Source organism: Leuciscus leuciscus (genome assembly GCF_965113295.1).
Source record: "Leuciscus leuciscus genome assembly, chromosome: 1".
Lineage (NCBI taxonomy): Eukaryota > Metazoa > Chordata > Actinopteri > Cypriniformes > Leuciscidae > Leuciscus > Leuciscus leuciscus.
This window is the reverse complement of record NC_138725.1, coordinates 37,063,788-37,086,387: the sequence shown is the minus strand read 5'-3', so window position 1 is coordinate 37,086,387 and position 22,600 is coordinate 37,063,788. Positions and strand designations below refer to the sequence as shown.

Here is a 22,600-nt window from a genome sequence, read left to right as displayed (position 1 = left end):
GGGTTTGCATACAGCACATTATGTAATTATACATACAAAAAGGAAAAGAAAAGCATAACAAGGTTAAGTCATATCTTTGAATAAATCATCATAATGCATCAAAAATGTTGCACTTTTTTTGTTATATAAAAGTCTAAGGGATGAAATAAGAGAATTAAGGTCAGCAAGAAAATGAGGGAAGCTCAAAGGAGACTTAAGCCATTTTTGCTTGTGGATGAAGAATTTAGCATACAAGATAAGGAAATTAACAACATGCTCAAGGGACATCAGCTTTGGATTTTCATAATAAAAGATAACCTCTTTGAGAATGAAGGTGTGGGTCACATTTGTAGGGCCAAAAACAAAAGTACTTAATTCAGACCAAAATCTATTGGTTACATTACATTCACAAAATAAATGGGTGACAACAAAACCACAAAAAGAGCAAGTCTCATCAATATCAGAATATTTAGAAATGGATGAGTTAACTGGATAGATTTTATGAAGGATTTTATAATGAATTTCCTTAACTTTGTATTTTCGCGTCATTCCACTGATTCTATTTCTAGTCCAGACGTCATCATCACGCGCCGGAAGCGCGTCCAGCAGCATCAATACACACATGTGTGAGTGAGTCCTTCAAACTGCTGTGCTGTACAGAAACAAACAGAGCATTCTCGGGATATTATTTTATCTTTATTGATCTGATATTATGAGCCGCTCCTCGTAGGCGCTCGCGGTGTTTATTATGCTCGCGCGCCTCCGCGGCTCTTTCCTCACACACACACACCGAGCTCTGAGTCTGAGAGCCGCTGAAGAGACTCTGATGGACACACACTCCTCCGGGAAGACCAGACCACTGAAAGACACGCGGAGACATGTGAAGACGAGGGACAGTCGCAGGCAGGGCGAGCTGCATGGGCCGTCCACCGTGTACGTGCAGGTCGCGGGAGCGGGGAGTCGCGATAACGGCGCGTCGCTGTACGTCTTCTCCGAGTATAACAGGTGAGTCTCACGCGACATCATGCAGTGTCACGTGACACAGAATCTGTCATGAGGGGCAAACATCACACTATATAACAGCACTCAACAATAATCATCATTACATTAATACATCAGTAGTTGGTGTACAGAAAAACGTAATAAATGTTTTAAAAATATAAATAAAGGTAACATTACATAAGTTTCAAATAATATTAACAAACATTAGCACAATATGTAATGGAATGCTTAAATCAGTAGTTTATAAACATAAGTATGACTCAAGGAAATGTATTATTATATTGATTTGAATGAGGAATGATTTTAAATGTTTTAATAAAAATAAGAGCCATTATAAAATGTTACTTATAAAAGCACAGCAAACATTGTTGCATTGTGTAATGTTAAACAAATCATTAGTTTATTTATGTACATATGCATGATATACTTTTATACAAATATTATTTGAATAAACAAAATTATATGAATAGAAATTTTGAATACATGCTTTAAAATATATCACGAAATTTCAAAATGTTTTACTATTTAAACTTTATCTACTATAACATTATCTGAGTTCATTAGTTGATGAATTATAAATACAAAATTACATAAATGTTTTAGAAAAAAATCACAGTGCTACCTATAAATAATACATGTATAATACCGGTTTATATTATGAAATCTCAAACTTTATTGATTATTATTTGACTTTATTTATTTGAGTATTTATATAATTACTTATCTTTCATTTAAAAACAACATTTACAGAAATTCCCTTATAAGAGACTGTTAAAGAATAATCACAAATAAAAGCTATGAAACTTTGATTCATCATATTTTGAGGTGCCTTGGATAAAAGCATCTACTAAAGGAATATATAAATGTATTTTTATATTTTCACTTACATTTATATTTGAATATACATGAACCTCTGAGCACTTAAGCCGTATCTAGTGTTTATTGGTGAATTATTAGGGAAATTGAGTTAAAATGTTACGCCACATGTATTTCTGTAACAGTAAAGCATGTGTTTGATATGCAGGTATCTGTTCAACTGTGGTGAAGGAACTCAGAGACTGATGCAGGAACACAAGTAAGAGATCAACTAACACTGCAGATTCATTGTGACGTGACGTAATGACACTCTTCTGTGTTCACACGCCATGTTTTTGTGTTTTTTTACTGTGTATCCAGAATGAAAATTGCTCGCTTGGACAACATCTTCCTCACCAGGATGAGCTGGGACACGGTTGGTGGTTTATCAGGTGCTTTAGCATTTCATTCTGGGGTTTTTTAGTTTTTTTTTTAATCTTTTCCAGTTTTTATCTTCTTCAGGGGGCGCATTACAGAAAGATCCCAACTTTAGAAGATCCTATCTTATCTGTTTGGTAACCATGGTTAATGGTTCAAGTCCATAATCTTAACTACAGATGGGAAAATGGCATTACAGAAGCATCCTAACTCCACAACAAATCCTAAAAACGGTCTTAACTTTAGGACAACCCCACTGGTGTCCTAATTTCAAAATTATTTGAAAGCCAACTATAAAAATCGCATAATAATAGCCCTGTCTGGGAATGGCATCACATTTATCAATGATACAAGATGAAGAACAGCGATGTTTGATGGTGGAAAGACTTTGTGAACACCCAAATGATGTGCAAAGAGAACAAAACTCTAACTAATAATTACAGACTCCTGTGAAATAAAAGGATTAGGCTTTGCCTTTTCTACCAGGCTTATCAAAACTTTACTTGAGGAAAAGCACCACTTATTTTGTTTCTCCATTTTAATCTCAGTTATTTCTATTATCTGAGTTTTCCTGTTTTACTTCACAGCAGCTGTTTATGTGTCGTTGGTTGCTTGGTAACAGACCTGAGAGTTGATTACCGAACTCGATGGAGGGGTTTTTTAACTACAGATAATATGAGATTTTGTAAGATAGGATAAGAATCCTAAATCAACCTAAGATGTGCTTCTGTAATACACATTTGTGAAAAATCCTAAATTAACTTGTCAGATCTTAACTTAAGACTTAAAGATAGAAGGGTTCTGTAATACGCCCCCAGATCCACACTATTTTCTTGTAGCTATTTGCAGAGTTTTGCATTGGCATGTAAAGACTAAGATCAGATGCTCTGCTCTGTGTTTGACAGGTTCATGACTCTGTGTTTTGTGCTTTGCAGGGATGATCCTGACCCTCAAAGACACGGGAGTCCCTCAGTGTGTCCTGTCAGGACCGCCACAGCTGGTGCGTTTATGCAGATCTTAGTGTCCGTTTGGATATTTTTATGAGTTTTCTGGTGGTGTTTGACTGAACTGTGTTGTTCTGTTGTTTTAGGAGAAATATTTACAGGCCATACGAGTGTTTTCAGGACCGCTGGAAGACATTAAACTTGGTAAAGTCCACCGTTATCATTCTCCTCTATCTTCTCATATCAGTGCTGTTATAGTTTACTATAGTTTACTAAAATAACATAAGCTTTAAATAGAGCTGAAATTAAATATAAATGTCAGATGAACAAGTTAATCAGTTTTTTGCAAAAGTTTTTTGTTTTAGTTTTAAAGGTGCACTGTGTAATATTTAGGAGGATCTGTTGACAGAAATGCAATAGTATATACATAACTATGTTTTCAGTGGCGTATAAAGACCTTACATAATGAACCGTTATGTTTTTATTACCTTAGAATGATTCTTTCTCTCTACACACACCGCGGGTCCGCTTACATCGACATGTTTCCACAGGAGCCCTGAATGGACAAACACGTTTTGTCACTGTTGTTTTTCGTGCAAAGAAGCTAAAGCTTAAGTCAGCTAATAAAACACTGACACAATGATGAACAAGTAACAGTAATATTGGCAATAACATATAGTTTTACTGAATAATCAAGTAAACATAATTTCTTAATTTATCTTTGTAAAGAAACCTCATTGCTTAACTGGCTACTCTGTCTCAGACGATGACATCACTTCTAGGCCGCTGTACGTGAGCTGTATCGTTCAGTTTCGTTCCACCAAGTGGGGCACTAATTTTTCTTTTGCTCAATATGTTCAACGTTAATAAAAGATATCCAAGCAAAAAGTTCTCCACGCATTATCCTGCAGTTAATGAGAAATTGTAATTTATTGGCGCACTATATTGACTGCGTATTGAGACGTCTAAAACGGTTGAGCTCGATTTTCAACCAATCAGCATCGAAAATGTAAGTAGGTCACAGCCGAAATCAAGCCAATATCACTACGCACATATGTAAACAGAGGAGGACGTAAGCAGCGCATCTTCATCTGATAGCGGCGATCAAGCTCGATTAACACCCGTAAAGTGTATTCTTCATGTCGGAAAAGATGGTGGGAAAGGTCCGCAGCCCTTTACTGAAGTCCGATGGGAAAAAATCAAGCAATGTGCGTAGGAATGGCTCAAAACGTCGGACACTACGGAGCTAACGTTAGCTATTGCTAATAAACATGTTGCCCTCCTGGACAAACTGGTCTCTGATGTCCCAACAACTACGGGTTTCACCCGGCCTGATATCGGCGTTTTATAGGCTAGACAAAAAAAAAACGCTTGACTTGTGTGTATGTGCGTGATGGGTAGGTTAAGGGGTCAGGTGAGTGTGTGTATGAGAGAGAGAGAGAGAGAGAGAGAGATGGGTAGGTTTAGGGGTCGGGTTAGTGTGTGTGTGTGTGAGAGAGAGAGATGGATAGGTTTAGGGGTCAGGTTAGTGTGTGAGTGTGTGTGAGGAGAGAGAGATAGGCTGCTGTCAGTAGCCTAAAAGAGGCCTAGAAATAGGGTTTCGTTCCACATATTTAATATCAGAAATATATAGAGATTCCTTAGGAAAAAGTTCTCCACACACAATCTTGCAGTTTTTGAGAAAAATTATGCTAAAGGTGCCCATTTTGAAAAAAAGGGAAAACATAAGGAATTTTGCACTTTCAAACCTGTTATCATATAAACCCCAAAATGCCGAATTACCACTTGAAGTACAAAATAAAATTTTGAAATTTTAAACCAGTTTGAAATGTGTGATATACCTGAAGTTGCTATCTAGGGACAGAAAACATGATAAGATTATCAAGAAAACTTCTACTGTAACATTAACATCCCAATTACTTCTCATTATGTTGTTCCAATTCAAAGGTAATATTTGAGGTAAAATCTGAATAACAAATAGAATTAAGCCAAAATATAATAACCGAGTTGCCAACTCTCACGCATTCACCGTGAGACTCACGCAATTGACAATTTTCACACGCTCTCACACCACACATCCATTCTCAGGAAAGCCATTTATTGACCATAATATAGACACGTTAGTTGGCTAGAAAAAGAGCTATAGAGAGTATTTTGCTAAATATGTGTACTATATTACATATTTATTATATTTGTACTTATATCATTAAATAAAGTTGTTATTATAATAAAAAACACATTATATTTAATTTGAGTTATTTTTAACCTTAAATAATACTACCACAGCTGATAGGGCTGTCTGTGTGTAGCCTATTTTTCTTGAGAAAAATGAACGCCTATCTTGTGTACCTAATATTTATCCAAATGAGTCAACATTAAATCAAATCACAAGAATTGAATTGAAATCGTGAAATTTCTTTAAGAAATTTGTAAAAAAAAAAAAAAAAAAAAACTTAGCTTACCAGAAATTGTACCATATAAACATTGTAACATGTTGTCAAAATTCAGTTTAGTTACTAAAATGTTTTGACAATCACCAAGTTAAACTCAAAAGTGTACAAAGAAAAACACTTTTAAAAATAACACATTTAATGGTGAATTGTTAATTTGCATACACGAGCAGTAACTGCACTACATGTACATATTCACAGGAATGATTATTGTAAACAAGATTTAATTTGGATTTATTTATTTACCTACCCACTAACCCGACCCCTAAACCTACCCATCACTCTCTCTCTCTCACACTCACACTCACCTGACCCCTTAACCTACCCATCACGCACATACACACAAGTCAAGCGTTTTTTTTTGTCTAGCCTATAAAACGCCGATATCAGGCCGGGTGAAACCCGTAGTTGTTGGGACATCAGAGACCAGTTTGTCTAGGAGGGCAACATGTTTATTAGCAATAGCTAACGTTAGCTCCGTAGTGTCCGACGTTTTGAGCCATTCCTACGCACATTGCTTGATTTTTTCCCATCGGACTTCAGTAAAGGGCTGCGGACCTTTCCCACCATCTTTTCCGACATGAAGAATACACTTTACGGGTGTTAATCGAGCTTGATCGCCGCTATCAGATGAAGATGCGCTGCTTACGTCCTCCTCTGTTTACATATGTGCGTAGTGATATTGGCTTGATTTCGGCTGTGACCTACTTACATTTTCGATGCTGATTGGTTGAAAATCGAGCTCAACCGTTTTAGACGTCTCAATACGCAGTCAATATAGTGCGCCAATAAATTACAATTTCTCATTAACTGCAGGATAATGCGTGGAGAACTTTTTGCTTGGATACCATTTATTAACGTTGAACATATTGAGCAAAAGAAAAATTAGTGCCCCACTTGGTGGAACGAAACCCTATTTCTAGGCCTCTTTTAGGCTACTGACAGCGGCCTATTCCTGTCGGCCACTGTAACTTCTGTTGGGTGCAATTCACAACCTCACCACTAGATGCTGCTAAAAGTCACACACTGCAGCTTTAAGTTGTTGAAGTACTACTAATAGTGTAAAAGTTAAGTAAATGCGCTAAAACTAAAAAGAGATGAAAATAAATGAAATCAAGAAAATCAAAAACTAATTAAAATGACTAAAACTTAATCTAAAATGAAAACTGAAACTAGAGAGTAGAAACTATAAAAGCTAATTGAATTTTTTTTATATAAATAGTATATAAATGATACTAAAGTCTTTGTTTTGCAGCTGTCAGGCCGTACACTGAACCTCAGCATAAAGACAACACGATGACCGTCAGTCAGGTTCCTCTCATCTGTGAGTGTCGCCTCATCATACACTGTTCTGAACATTTAAAAACCCTTCACATGTAAAGGATCCCTCTCTCTCTCTCTCTCTCTCTCTCTCTCTCTCTCTCCCCGTGTGTGTGTGTGTAGCCGAGCGCAAGGTCGAGGACGGCAGACGTTCCCCAGGTTCGGTGCGCAGCTGCAGTCCTAACAGCGGTCAGAAGGGGGCGCTCAGGAGACAGGAGGACCTGGAGGAGAGTCAGAGTCTGAACGCCAGCAGAAGATCACCCAGTCCAGGCAAGGCACACACACACACACACACACACACACACAAAACCGGTTTATGAGCTGCTGGATGTAGCGTATGCATCAGTGGTACACTCGTTATTGCGGTGCATTATGGGATTGAATGAGTGCACTCGATAAGGTCCACTATGGGTTCAGACACCACTACAAATGGCTGTCCCCTCAAATAATGCCCTATTTAAGGGTATAGGGTGTGATTTCGGACACAGCCTAAGGCTTCAGTTTATCAGGGTTGAAGCTGAACTCTGCAGTCACAAACTATGTAGATTAAAGGTAGACTTAAACTCACAAACTTAAAGTAGATTAATGCTATGAAAATTAGAATTTTATTTAATATATTGCTTTATTTAAAAGTATTATAAGTAAAATAAGTGTTTATTGCATTTGTTGATCATTTGAAAAAAAAAAAACTTTGTCCATTATTATTGTCTAATATAATTATAATATACTTATTGTAAAATTGTATTTTAAATATACAATTTTTGTTCAATTTTAAAAGAAATATTTTCAATCCAAGTTCCATTTCGCCAGTTATATTGTTATTTTATATTTTCTCCAATAATAATAAAGTGATTAAAATAATATTTTCCATTGCATTTGTGAAAAAATAAATAAAAAAATAATCTAAACTTGTTTCATCCAGCAAACCTTTTTTTTTTTTTTTTTTTTTTTTTTTTTTTTTCACAGAAGGCAAAGGAGATATCACCAGAGATTCATCTCTCGTGGTGGCCTACGTGTGTAAGGTCAGCAGAAATAATCTGAAATCTACATGATAAAATTAATAATTATAATAACTTCATGTATCTTTTCACCTTTTACAATCATACTGTGTCTAATAGCTTATTTTCCATGTAATGTTTCTTCAGTTACACTCCAAGAAAGGGAACTTTCTGGTACTGAAAGCTAAAGAGATGGGCCTGCCGGTGTGAGTATCTGATCAGTTGTGTGTTCAGGATGGAAATATAACACACATGTGATGCACCGATATGAAAATTTTGGCCGATACCAATAATTCTTTATATTTGAAAGCCGATAACCGATATTTTGGCCGATAAATCTAAATCAAATTTTTTTTTAAATTTTCGAGAGCCTGATTACAAAAACAAAAGTCTCTCCATTAAAAGCCACGTCCCAAACACACAATTATAATATCCTCATTATAATTTTATGTAGCCGATGTGACGGACTTGTGCTGCACATTAACTGTATTTTCCTTTTTGAAGTGATTCCAATCATATTTCAAGCAATTCAAAACCATCATGGTGCATCTGAAGTGTCTCAGCTGAAGGAAATAATGCATTATTTATCGGCTTTAATATATCAGCCAAATTTTCTTATCAGACCGATAACGATGACATTAAAAATGCACATATATCAGTCGATATATCATGCATCCCTAAATATGAACACATACTTGTTTTCTTTACCTGTAGGGGAACAGCAGCCATCGGGCCCATAATCGAGGCTCTGAAAGCTGGGAAAACTGTCACACACGATGGAAAAGAGGTGATTCTTCAGTTCTGCACTGGTGTTTCTGAACATCTGTAGCGTCGAGACACTCCGGTGTTGATCTGAAGACTTTGGATCTGGTTGTTCTGACTGTGCAGTGTGTGTTTCAGATCCGACCGGAGGAGCTGTGCACTCCGGCTGATCCCGGACCTGTGTTCATCGTGGTCGACTGTCCGTCAGAAGACTTCATTCAGCCGCTCTGCACCAATCACGTCTTACAAAGGTGAAGAAACATCTCCCATGAGGGGCTTCAAACTATACAGTTTGTACAGTATAAAAACCATTACGTCTATGGAGAGTCCTCACAAAGATAGTGAACCAGACTTGTGTGTGTGTGTGTGTGTGTGTGTGTGTGTGTGTGTGTGTGTGTGTGTGTGTGTGTGTGTGTGTGTGTGTGTGTGTGTGTGTGTGTGTGTGTGTGTGCGTGTGTGTGTGTGCGTGTGTGTGTGTGTGCGTGCAGGTATCAAAGCGGCGGATCTGAGGACTCGGCGGCTCTCGTGGTTCACATGACGCCAGAGTCGGTGTTGAACACGGATCAGTACAAGAGCTGGATGGAGAGGTACAGCTGGACTCCAGTGATCACAGGGATCTCATCGTGTGTGTGTGTGTGTGTGTGTGTGTGTGTGGTGACGGGTCTGTTGTGTCTCAGATTTCCCAGCAGCACGGAGCATCTGGTGATGAACGAGCAGACGTTCACGCCTCACAACGCCCGCAGTCTCAAACTCCAGACGCAGCTCAACCTCATCCATCCCGAGATCTTCCCTCAGCTCAAACTCTACAAGAGCAAAGTACAGCAACACACACTCCTAGTGCTCTAGAGTTATGAGATGAGATTAGACAGTCATCTGTTAGATTTCACATTAACTGTTCCTGTTTCAGGGATCTTTTGTGGTTTTTGGTAACACTTCATTTTACAGTGTCCTTGTTACATGTTACGTGTATTTACTATAGTAATAACTATAAATTATGCATAATTACATGCAACTAAACCAAACCCCAATCCTTCCCTAACCCTATAGCAAGCACATAAAGTACTTAATATACTATTAAGTTTATTTACTTAAATGTGTACACTGTAACAAGGACACCTTAAAATAAAGTGTAACCCATTTTTTTTAGTTAAAGTATATATATGTATGTTTTAAAGTTATGTTTGATGCCAATTTCTACTCAAATATTGCATGTCAAATAGATCATTGGCAACTTTTTTTGTCATGTTTTATTTTTTAAATGTATAATTTATTTAGTTCAATTTTTAAATTTTTTTTTTCCAGTTAAGTTCAGTCAGTAATTTTAACAATTAATATTTACTTTCATCTTTTTTACATTTCCAATTAAATATTCTGTTACAGGTCAGTTTAATTGAGATTTTTTAGATTCTTATTTTCATATATATATATATATATATATATATATATATATATATATATATATATATATATATAAATAAATATATAAATTATTACATGAAAATAAATTTATATATAATTACATTTCAGTTAATACTTTTTTAATATATATATATATTTTATTTACTTTTTGCCATTTTCAATTAAATAGTTTCTGTACATAAATAATTTAAAATATAATTTAAATATATTTCCAAAGTATTCATTGGATCATTCCATATTTAATGCATTTTTATTTAATTAAATATTTAATAGTGTCTAACAGGTCATTTTTTTTTATTAGATTTCAAGCATTTCCATTGGGAAATTTTATTTATAATTTGTCAATATATTTATTCTGGTGTAGAATAACAATTGTATCTATTTATATGTATTTTCTGTAATAATTTAATATTTTTTAAATTTATTTAATTAAATTAAATCTTTAAAATTTTAATAAAATTAAATTTTAGAAAACTTTTTTTTCTAATTTTATTTCATTTTAATGCATTTCGTTAATTTAATTTAATATGAAATAGTTTCTGTTATAGGTCAGTTTGGTTAGATTTTGATTATTGCCAGTAGGAACATTTCGACTGTATATTATTTGTCAAGTGTTTATTGTCATTAAATGTACTTCAATGTTGTTGTTTTTTCTGATTTAATGTTTTTTGTGATGTATTTTTCAAATTTAATGAACTATTTTAATGTATTTTTCTATGTTTGCCCAATGTGACTTCAGTCAGTTATTAACGGGTCTGTTCTTTGTCTCTGTTGCAGGAGCCTCAGGCGTCTCTAAGCGTTCCCAACGTCAGGGCCGAGTGTCTGCTCAAGTTTCAGCTTCGGCCCAAACTGGAGTGGCAACGGTCAGTTCAGGTCGATGATCCACAGTGTGTCACATGATACAACTGAAATACAGTAGTCAACATTTGAAGTGGATCAAAACCTTTCATCAAAGTTATACATGAATTTTGAACGATACCCGTTCTTGTCTTGTCGAACTTTTTTGATAAACTTCAAATGTTTACTACTGTAGTTTAATTGTAGTCCTCATATACCTCAAATATGTTGTTCACAAGCTTATTGTGCAAGTTAATAGTGTGAAACAAGGCAATAATTATGAGTTTATACATTTTTACAGCTTCAACAAACCAGCTCTTAGGAAGTTCTTATAAATCTTGATCTAAGTTGAGGCACTTTTGTGTGTGTGTGTGTGTGTGTGTAGAGATGCCATCCTGTCCTGCGACTCTGAGGAGTTTGCGAAGGAAGCCGCCGAAGTGCCAAACTTTCTTGAGGAAGTTGAGGAGTGCAGAAAGTTCCAGGCGGCTGCGTCCGTCTCCACATCTGGTGAGCTTTCCAAAAGAGAGAGCGAGAGAAGGAGGGATGAAAGCATTGAATTAGAAGTGCAGAAAGACAAGAACACTTCCACAGCTTGACATTTAATTTCCTCAGAGTAAAACTTTCTTCACTTCCCACTCTCTCTCTACTGTATCTCTGCCAGACGCCTCAGATCCTGCAAGAGTAAATGGATTTCTGTAATGGTCATAATAAAGATGGATCTCGTCTATATGAAGTTTTTACGCTCTTATAGTGGTTGTATGTGCTGAATTAATTCAGTTTTCAGATGTTTATCGCATTTGTTTGTTTGTTTCCTGTGCTGGTGAAGGTGAGAAGTTTCCCGAGATCGTGTTTTTGGGCACCGGCTCGTCCCTGCCGATGAAGATCAGAAACGTCAGTGGCACTTTAGTGAACATCAGGTAATATTTATCAACTTTCATCATTGGAGTGTGTAGTTTTGAGGCGCGGAGGGCTCACGAAAAATTAAATTCGTTCATTACAACATCATAGTTACGTATTCCGAGTGTGTTAATATCTTCAAGCCATGCAATGGATTAGCTAGACTAGCAGTTTATTTCGCAGCATAATTAACCAAGGGTCCAAAAAAACAAACAAACAAAATTTACTGAACATAAGATCTACTCACTGTTGTAAACGCCACAATAAAAGCACAGAATAAGCAAGTAATAAGATCCTGGTTGATGAGTGATGATCTTCCAGCGCAGTTTCAGCTGTGCGCTTCTATAACGAACGCTCAATTAAAAATTGTCAATCCAATCCAAAAGCGTTCCAGCTGTAAAACAGTGTGTGATCGCTCTCTACTCATCGTCCCGTCCCACTATACCAGAGATCCAGTTTCCATTGGATCAACTTTCAAACGACAGTGGAAAAACACAGTGTCATGATCTCGACGTGATCAGATCCTGTAGCTTTAATGTCAATGTCTCTCATACAGTCTTTTGTTGTGTTTGGACCACCTGCACTAAACAAATATATCCGAATACTAATGTTTACTATGAAGTTACAAACAGAAATGTGGTGCAAATGCATCATGCGTATTCTGTTTACACGTGCATCTGCAGTGCTTTTTCATACACATAGTTTGGTCTCTAACTGAAACAAATATGCTTGTTGTATTCTGCTAGTTGAGACCTTTTCAACGATTTTTGACACAGATCTATCTGTTCATGTATGATGATTTTATAGATTACGATTTCATGTAAAGCAGTTATTTTTTCACACTATGAAAACAGAGCACTTCAGTATTTCATCAAATTTAAAAGCACTTGTTCAGTGATGGTCATATTCCCCATATTCACTGTAAAGCCGAGCTTATAAGATTTAAAACGACAACTATTTTGTGTTGGTTAATCAAGTGGTTGTTAAGTAGCATGATCATTTAGTTGCACCCTCCGCTATATATCCATCTATCTCTCTCTCTCTCTCTCTCTCTCTCTCTCTCTCTCTCTCTCTCTCTCTCTCTCATATACCATATAGACTCTTTATAAAACGGATAGTTCCGGTCCTTGATTCTGATTGGTTGAGCCGCGTTCGAAGCCTTTGTAAATTATTCAACAAACACACACCTGTGACTGCATTACATCAGTATTACTGCGCAACTGCCGTTTGTGATTCGTTGTTGCTGCATGTGTTGCTTAGCAACCTCTTTGGAACTACATTGCTTGGCGGAGGAATACAAATAAATATTAAAATGAATATTTTTATGGAGTAACCGTTTTATAAAAGCAATAAGGCCCTTGAAGCCGTGTTTTACAGTGGATTTAGAACAGCTTAGGGTGTTTTAGCTAACAACAACGCCCCTTAGCTGTTCTAAATCCACTGTAAAACACGGCTTCAAGGGCCTTATTGCTTAAATATACACTATGAATAATTTAAAATATAATAAAAATTGGCAAGAGTTACTACAAGTCACTGGAATTATTTAATCAACATTGATTCATTTTATGATGTTGCTATTGATGTTTTCTAAAAACTATCTCCATGAAATATGGTTATTTTATCGTGGTTAAGTTGGTTTTAATCCCTCTGGTGCACATTGGTCCAAACAATACTTCTTAACTGTGGTAAAATCACAGTAGCACAGTGTGTTTTATTGCTATAACATAATATCAGCCGAGGTGTGTCTGATCATCATCTCTGCTCCTCAGCCCGTCTCAGTCGCTGCTGTTGGATTGTGGGGAGGGAACGTTCGGTCAGTTGTGTCGTCATTACGGCAATGACGTGGACGAGATCCTCTCCAAACTCTCCACCATCTTTGTGTCGCACCTGCACGCAGATCATCACACGGTGAGGCTGTACATTATCCTGCTAATTATATGGATACTTACAATGTTTGTTTCCAGAAGAAAATAGCATCACAGTCCTGCTTAAGTAAACTCAGTGATGGTTCATTTTTGTTGTAAAAAAGTTATTAATTTAGTTAATTTAGTCCAGAGCAGAATCATAGAGAGCTGAGAGAATAATGTATAAAAAGTAGGAATATTATATCCGAGTGTTTCGCCATTTATCGCTCTGCTGACATTGCTGTGTGTTTTGTCGTCCACGCAGGGTTTGATTCAGTTGTTATTGGAGCGAGAGAGAGCTCTGGTATGTACATGTTTTATTTTTCGGGTTCAGTATGATTTTGTGCTTGTGTGTATGGATTATTTCACTGTGACCGTGGTCTTGTGTGTTGCAGACGAGTCTTGGTAAAGCGTTCAGTCCCGTGTTCCTGATCGCTCCGGTACAGATCATGACGTGGCTGAACCAGTACCACGACCACTGCCAGCAGATCCTCAGCCAGATCAAGTACGAGACCAAACTTTATTAAAGGGTTAGTTCACCCAAAAATGAAAATTCTGTCAGTAATTACTCACCCTCATGTTGTTCCAATCCCGTAAGACCTTCGTTCATCTTCGGAACACAAATTAAGATATTTTTGATGATATCTGAGAGCTGATCACTCCTCCATAGGCTGCTAGGTGGCCCAAACTTGCTGGCCCAGAAAAGTTATTAAAGAGATCGTTAATATAGTCCAAGTGACTACAGTGGCTCAATCTTAAGTATATCAAGCGACGAGAATACTTTTTGTGCGCAAAAACGAACAAAAATAACGACTTTATTCCACTATTCATTTCCTTCTCTCTATCACACACATGACCAGCGTCGGCCAATAGTGAGCCTACGTGGTGACGTGTAACACAGACGCGCTGCGCAAAAACACTACGCGAACCAACTAGAGGTCCAGAGAGAAGGAAATGAATAGTGGAATAAAGTTGTTATTTTTGTTTGTTTTTGCGCACAAAAAGTATTCTCGTCGCTTGATATACTTAAGATTGAGCCACTGTAGTCACTTGGACTATATTAACGATCTCTTTAATAACTTTTCTGGGCCAGCAAGTTTGGGCCACCTAGCAGCCTATGGAGAAGTGATCAGCTCTCAGATTTCATCAAAAATATCTTAATTTGTGTTCCGAAGATAAACGAACGTCTTACGCGGTTGGAACAACATGAGGGTGAGTAATTACTGACAGAATTTTCATTTTTGGGTGAACTAACCGTCTCTGTCCGTCTTTCTGTTAGAGCGTCTGTCATTCTCACAAGTGACAGTAAATACATTATCAATGTAAAAAACGTATGTTTGTTTCTTGACACTTATCGCTTCTGTTTTTGTTCCAGTATTATCCCATCAAAGTTTTTGTTTGACGGTGCCGAGATCCCCAAAGTCAAGACCAAATCCTTCATTCAGACTGTCCTGAAGAAGAATGACCTGGTCAAGGTCTGTAGAGCCTTTTTGTGATATAGCTAAAAAATGTGTTGTCCTTTTGGCTATGCCCAATATATATATTAATGTTTATGCATTTGCTCTTAAATTAGTTTTATTTTATTTTGTTTTTGAATCATAATTTCAACCAAACAGCAGTTGCAAAAAAAAAAAAAAGTTTAATGCAAAAAAGAACATTTAAAAAGTGACTAATTATATTGTGTATATATATATATATATATATATATATATATATATATATATATATATATATATATATATATATATGCTCTAGCTATGCCCAATATATATTTTAATGTTTATGCATTTGCTCTTAGTTTTTAGTCAAATTAGTTTTATTTGATTTAATTTAATTTGATTTTGGAATCATAATTTCAAGCAAACAGCAGTTTCACAGAAAATTTAATAAAAAAGTTTAAAGCAAAAAAGAACATTAAAAAAGTAACTAACGATATTTTATTTATTCATATGCACCAATGTGATGATTAATCAAACTTTATTGCTATTTAAAATATTTTTTTCTGTCTTAATGCTTCTTTGGTTTTAAGGAAGCTTAATGGCTAGAAAAAAAGCACATTAAAATCTCAATCACAAGATCTAAAATGGTTGTTCATTTTATATCACCAACAAGCTATTATACATAATTCTTTAAAATATCTCCCATCTGTACTCAGACTGACAGATTGTGATATCAATAAATAATAAAGAGTGATCTGTTGTGACTGATCTAAAGAGTGAGATCTCTCTCTCTCTCTCTCTCTCTCTCTCTCTCTCTCTCTCTCTCTCTCTCTCTCTCTCTCTCTCTCTCTCTCTCTCTCTCTCTGTCTCTCTGTAGTTTCAGACGTGTTATGTTCGTCACTGTAAGAACGCGTTTGCCTGCAGTTTGACGCATCAGTCCGGCTGGCAGCTCGTGTTCTCTGGAGACACCATGCCCTGCGAAGCCGTCGCCAATATCGGTAAAATCCACACACACACACACACACACACACTATAACCGCTGATGCTTTTGCACATGAGTGTATACATATTACATATCATGCCATATCATATTCTTATAAGACGTCAAATCAACTAAAACTGGCCTTTCAAAGGTCATAGTGTTTAGAAGGTGTAATCCACTGATATTTTTAGTTTGTGTGTGTGTGTGTGTGTGTGTGTGTGTGTGTGTGTGTGTGTGTGTGTGTGTGTGTGTGTGTGTGTGTGTGTGTGTGTGTGTGTGTGTGTGTGTGTGTGTGTGTGTGTGTGTGTGTGTGTGTGTGTGTGTGTGTTTGTGTGTGTGTGTGTGTGTAATTATTGTCCTCAGTGATGATTCCGTTGAAATTCTAATCAAAATGTAATAAATTAAAAAAAGTACCAGCATGATGTATAAATAGTTCACTATGTAAATTATGGTTTATAAAATGATGCTTTATAATAATGTTCCTTTTGTTAACATTAGTTAACTACATTAGTTATCATTAACTAACAATAAAAAACGGTAACACTTAACTATTCGGTTTCATTTAATGTTAATGCACTGTGAACTAACATGAACAAACAATGAACAGCTGTATTTTTATTAACTAATACAGTAGTAAATGTATTGTTCATTGTTAGTTCATGTTAGTTAATACAATAACTAATGAAACCCTATTGTAAAGTGTTACAAAAAAAAAAAACGTATAAAGCATTTATTAGTCTTAATGTTAATTCCAATATTTGCTAATATCATTCAAATCAAAAGTTGTATCTGATAATATTGTTAAATGGACCTGAACAAACAATTAACAATGACCAATACATTAGTTACAGTATTTATTAATCTTTGTTAATGATAGTGAATGCATTTACCAATAGGACCTTAAAGTAAAATGTTACCTAAATTATTTTTTTATTTTTTTTGCATTTAATACAAATGTAATTGATTCTATTGATTTTGAGCTGAAATGTGAGCCGGAAAATGTTCTTGAGAGGTTTCTTGAGTTTTGTGAACACACACACACACACACACACACACACACACACACACACACACACACACACACACACAAACACACACACACACAAACACACAAACACACACACACACACACACACACACACACACACACACACACTCATTAAGATTCACGGTTACATTTTGCATGCTATTAGGTTTATAGTTACACGTTTATGGTTAATTCTCAGTCTGGACAAACCCTCAAAATATTGAGTTATTCAGAATCTGGTCATTAAACGCCCATCAGTCCGGTTGTAGAGAGAGAGAGTCTGTAATTGCGTCTGAATCTCTATAGTGACTCACGGATCGATACGAATGAAGCCTGCGTTTAAATGCTGCTTCCTGTCTTGATCAGCGATGTAATCGATCACACAGAAACCTCTTTAATGGCTCCGGTGGGTTTTCATCCCTCCCCCTCCCGAACACTGAGATGGTTCGGTCCGCTCGGCTCATTAGGAAAGGTCTTTGGTGTTCCGGCGCTTGTTTGGCCGCTGGAGTTCTCGTGATTGATTTCTAAAGGGAAAAAATGGAGTGTGTGTTGGAGTGTGAATGTTTGTGTGTGCTTTACAATAGGGTGAAAGAGGGAACAGCATGTCAGCTGTAATTTATCTGTGGGGAGAGAGTTTGATTCATCTCTTGGTTTGTTCTCAGGCAAGAATGCCACACTTTTGATTCATGAAGCCACGCTGGAGGATGGGATGGAAGAAGAGGCGTTAGAGAAGAGACACAGGTAACATGAACACAGGTTCAATTACACATCCAGATATAAGAGAAATTCAGATCTACAGGCTCATATCAAGTGTTTTTTTATAATGTTTGTTAAAGTCTGTAACACAAAATCTGTCTTAATTGACTTTTTCACAATCAATTCTGATTGTGAGGTAAAGCAGGTAAAGCAGCAAAAACACCCTCTTTAGTTCCATGTAAATGCCTTTTCACATTGGCTGTTGGGTCAGAAATAGTTGTAACTACTCATCCTTCAATAACAGCCTCTCTTTACTGTTGCATCATATTTTGGCTGATTCATAAAGCTGTCAGCGCTGAAATGTACTGCTAAATCTGTTCAGGTCAGGGATCTTGTTCAAAATAAACTTTAGCAGCTTGTTTCTAACGTTGTTATCACTGTTTCCGTAAAAATATGAAGCAGCACAACTGTTTTACAACACTGATAATAATCAGAAATGTTTCTAGAACATCAAATCATATCAGAATGATTTCTGAAGGATCATGTGACACTGAAGACTGGAGTAATGATGAAGAAAATTCAGTTTTGATCACAGGAATAAATAACAGTTTAACATATATTCACATAGAAAACACTTATTTTGAATTGTAATAATATTTCACAATATTATAGTTTTTACTGTATTTATGATCAAATAAATTCAGCCTTGCTGAGAATAAGAGACTTTCAACAGTACTTTTGAATGAGTAAAAAGGTATTGCCTTTTCATTGTGGCACAATTTCCATTTCCATTGTTCCAATGCATTTCAACTTGGCATGAATTCTCTTCCATTAATATTGCAAGTGTTAATCAGAAGCTCTTATCGAACACTTCAGCTTTTGCCTTGAGGGAAGTGAGGTTGTATTGGGGAAGTGCAAACCAACAAAACAGACAAGAAGATAAACCATCTTTTGATTTGAGAGCTAAAAAACACTCAGTCGCAGACAGGAGGGAGAAAACCTTCTGAAATGAAAGTGGTCAGCTTTCCCAGAGGATAATGCGTTTCCTGATGGAGGACTCATTTAAAGCGGCTCTCTCTTAAAGTTCTGGGATTCTCCTGTTAGATGAGCATTGATTGGGTTTCTTGTCGTCCGCTGGAGCGCCGTGTCTCAGGATGAACCGCTCCTCGTGTCACGCCTGGGGCCTTTTCCAATCGAGCAGCTGAATAACTCTGAGAACTTCTGAGTGGAATTGATTGGGGATTTTGTGGGAGTTCATTTGGGTTTCAGTGAGGAATTGATTGCCTGAGAGGCTGGAGAGGGTCGTCCAAGTCCGTGATGCTTCGGTTTAGCTTTATCCACTGAAATGCACACATTTACAGATTTGTGTGTCGAGCTTTGTAGGGAACAGTCATGAGAATTGGGTGAGGGAAACAGTATTATAGCACTCTAATGGTGCAGACTTTTCTAATGGCGTTTATTGTGTAAATTGAAGTTGAGGCTCAAGTTGCATGATTGTGTCAGTGATCTTTGTTTGAATCTGAATCTGTTTCCAGCACCACGTCTCAGGCTATTGGCATGGGGATGAAGATGAACGCTGAATTCATCGTGTTGAATCACTTCAGTCAGCGGTACGCTAAGATCCCTCTCTTCAACGACGACTTCAACAGTAAAGTGGGAATCTCGTTTGACCACATGAGGGTGAGGAGACGCATACTGTCAAATAACTAACAACTAATTCTTAACTAAAATCCATCCTTCCTTTTGTTCTTACTTCCTTAGTGACTTAATTACTTCCATACTTCCTTGTATCATTCCTTCCTTAGTTACTTCCTCTATTACTTACATCATCAATCCTTCCTTACTTCCTTATTTTCCTCCTTACTTCCTTTCTTTGTTACTTCCTGCATTATTTACATCATCATCATCATCATCATCCCTTCCTCCTTGCTTCCTTTCTTTGTTACTTCCTGCATTACTAACATCATTCCTTCCTTATTTCCTAATTTATTTTCCTTGTTACTCCCTTTCTTAGTTACTTCCTGCATTACTTACATCATTCCTCCTTACTTCCTTTCTTGGTTACTTCCTGCATTATTTATATAATTATTCCTTCCGTATTTCCTTAGTTATTTTCCTTCTTCCTTAGTTATTTCCTTACATCCTTTCTTACATTTTTCATTTCCTACTGTTACTTCCTGCACCTTCGTTCATTCCTTCCTTTCTTAGTTATTTCCTTCCTTACTTGCATCCCCCTTTTCTCAGTTACTTCATACATCACTTATATTTTTCCTTTGTCTTCCTTTTTTATTTCCTTAGTTGTTAATTCCTTATTTACTTCCTTACAATCTGAAAGGAAGTAACTAAGGAATGTATTCTTTCCTTAGTTACTTCCTTTCATCCTTCTTTCCCTTTATTCCTTTTGTACCTCACTTTTTTTTAGTTGAGAAATGCTGCACAAAGTTGAAGTAATATTCCATTGTGAATCAAACGTAAGGTTTGATGTGGTGTTTTCTTGTGCTCTCAGATTCGATTTGGAGATTTCCAGATGCTTCCGCGGCTCATTCGGCCTCTGAAGGCATTGTTTGCGGAGGAGATTGAAGAGATGGAGGAGAGGAGAGAAAGGAGAGAGATGAAGAAGAGCAGTGAGCCTCCGTCTAACGGAGAGTCTGGAGCGAGCCGCCAGCTGGAAGAGACGAGCCGAGGTGCCAAGAGAGAGCAAGATGACCTCAACCAAGAAGCAGCCGTCAAGCGACTCAAGGCAAACTGATGGCCAATCACTCAGGGTGAGGGTTACATCAGCCCAACCTATCAGAAGATAGGCTGGGGGGGGGAACTGAACCAGTCGGCTATGAACTTAACATATATATCATAAACTCCATGTTGGGTAGGAGTCCAGCTGGGTGAGATTAAAGCAGCTGGAGATTAATCCAAATTACTCTGAAATACAGTGTATCGGTTCCTGGCTGGGATCAGAAGTGAAATCTGTCCCGCTGCTATTGATTCTGCTTCAGGCCTGACCATGGTGCCGGTGGGAAAGTACACTACCATAGATTTTTTTTGGAATGTTTGCCATTTTAATTTCAACCTGAAACAGAAACTTTTCAGCACTGAAGAAAGACATTACGTTTGTTATTTTCATATAGAGACTGAGTTATGGAGAATTTCACTTTACTCACTTAAACTGAGTAATTTCACTTCAGTTTGAATCAGGCAGGGTTTGTTTGCGAGTAAACTGAGTGCAGTGGTGTGTGAAAAAGGCACTTGTACATTTTCTCTATGTAATTTTATTTTATGCACATGAAATGGCTGATCAGCTTAGGCTTTTCTAATTATTTTAGGGAAATAAACAAAAACCTGGATAAGTATTTGTCATTATTTTTTATTTATTATTTATCCCTCCCCCTTAATTTTACTAGTGCTAACACCATTTTCTTTAGAAAAAAAAAACTGAGTATTATTACTTGAATAGCTTGAAATAGATTTTTTTTAAGAGTTAATATAGAATATCTATTTCATTATAGCTATAAAATATACATTTAAAATTCATATAGTTGGTTTAGCATAAATGCCTATACTGTTTATGTTGGGCTTAAATATATTATATTATTAATCATTGTTTTTTCTGGTCATGTGACTGCTGACGACACATCTATGAAGTATGCTGAAATAATTGGGAATCATCTTCCAGCTACAGACCATTTGTTTATGATAAAGACTTAAAATTGTGTATTAAACATGATACAACTGATGTTTTAAGTTTAAAATCGAGCTGAGAGAGGAAGGATGAGGCAAAAATGTGCTGTTAGTTTTAAAAAAAATACAAAAATGGATGAAATGACTATCAGCAAATATCTACTCTTTCACAACTGGGATATTGGGGTGTTAAAGTCAACATTAAATGGTTTTTGCCTTTTTACTTATGATGTACTTGTGAGAAAAAATTTTAGGATGGGATGACATTTCAATACACAATGAAAAGTGTCGGGTGGTTAAAATAAGCTTGGTGACTTCAGCTGAAAAGTCATTTCAGAGGTGGAGAAAGTTATTTCGTTCTGAATAACATTAATTGCTGAATAATTCATAACAAGACTAGAAGCGTGTAATTAAGTTGACATTAAATAATAACAGAAACCACTGGGACAGATGCAGGACTAAGCTTTTGTTTAATCGTAACTCAAGACAAAGACTGCATCATCATTTTTTCCCAATGGGAACTGATGAAGCTGTCACTAAAGTAGATTGTGCCGTCAGCTAACAAAGCTTGTGATTTAATGTCACGTCTCTGGGTTTGATGGTTACTCTGTCATTAAGTGCTTCCCAACAGGAAGACATGTTTGCTTTGCCGTTTATGCATATGTCGAGCACTATCTTGACATCTAATCAGATTCGCCTCTGAAAAATAAACTGAAGAGATATAGCTCAAAGACATGAAAAATTAAACGATGTCTGTTGCATCTGTCTGATACTGGTATCCATTTATTACACAAAACCCGAATGTGTCTGATCTTGTCGACGGCGTGCGCTTCGCCCCGGTGTTCACTAGCAGAGTGGTTTTGATCTAATATTCATCATAGCGGTTCAAATGAAGTTTGGTATGCTGTGAATTCTATTACAGAGGGAATTATCTACAAGATTTTTCATAGGCTTTTTTTTTTTTTCAATGAAAAACAAAATAACTTTTAGTTTTTAATGACAGACTAATGCTGTAGGTTTCTATGAGGCTTATTAA

The 22,600-nt window shown here is 36.5% G+C and overlaps 2 protein-coding genes across 3 annotated transcripts in view; both read left to right on the top strand.

Moving 5' to 3' along the window:
- LOC309506893 (uncharacterized protein) overlaps positions 1 to 13,604 on the top strand; it is a 129,251-nt gene extending 115,647 nt beyond the window's left edge. Inside the window, exon 18 of the mRNA XM_082180876.1 lies at positions 12,964 to 13,604. The gene's annotated coding sequence lies outside the window, so the exon portion shown is untranslated. The remainder of the gene's footprint in view (positions 1 to 12,963) is intronic.
- elac2 (elaC ribonuclease Z 2) lies at positions 545 to 21,233 on the top strand. 2 transcript variants are annotated; one of them, XM_082180765.1, is made up of 24 exons: positions 545 to 984; positions 2,006 to 2,056; positions 2,158 to 2,228; positions 3,150 to 3,214; positions 3,305 to 3,362; positions 6,864 to 6,932; positions 7,052 to 7,198; positions 7,895 to 7,950; positions 8,074 to 8,132; positions 8,641 to 8,713; positions 8,827 to 8,939; positions 9,177 to 9,275; positions 9,366 to 9,504; positions 10,885 to 10,970; positions 11,330 to 11,455; positions 11,769 to 11,861; positions 13,611 to 13,749; positions 14,011 to 14,049; positions 14,141 to 14,250; positions 15,121 to 15,220; positions 16,062 to 16,182; positions 17,856 to 17,934; positions 19,425 to 19,569; positions 20,396 to 21,233. In XM_082180765.1, the coding sequence occupies exons 1-24, from the start codon at positions 728 to 730 to the stop codon at positions 20,636 to 20,638; spliced, it is 2,538 nt and encodes an 845-aa protein (XP_082036891.1). In that variant the 5' UTR covers positions 545 to 727; the 3' UTR covers positions 20,639 to 21,233. The 2 variants fall into 2 exon arrangements, with proteins under 2 accessions (XP_082036891.1, XP_082036892.1); XM_082180766.1 differs by having other exon boundaries at positions 546 to 984; positions 11,330 to 11,451; positions 11,771 to 11,861.
- The last annotated feature ends 1,367 nt before the right edge of the window (positions 21,234 to 22,600 follow it).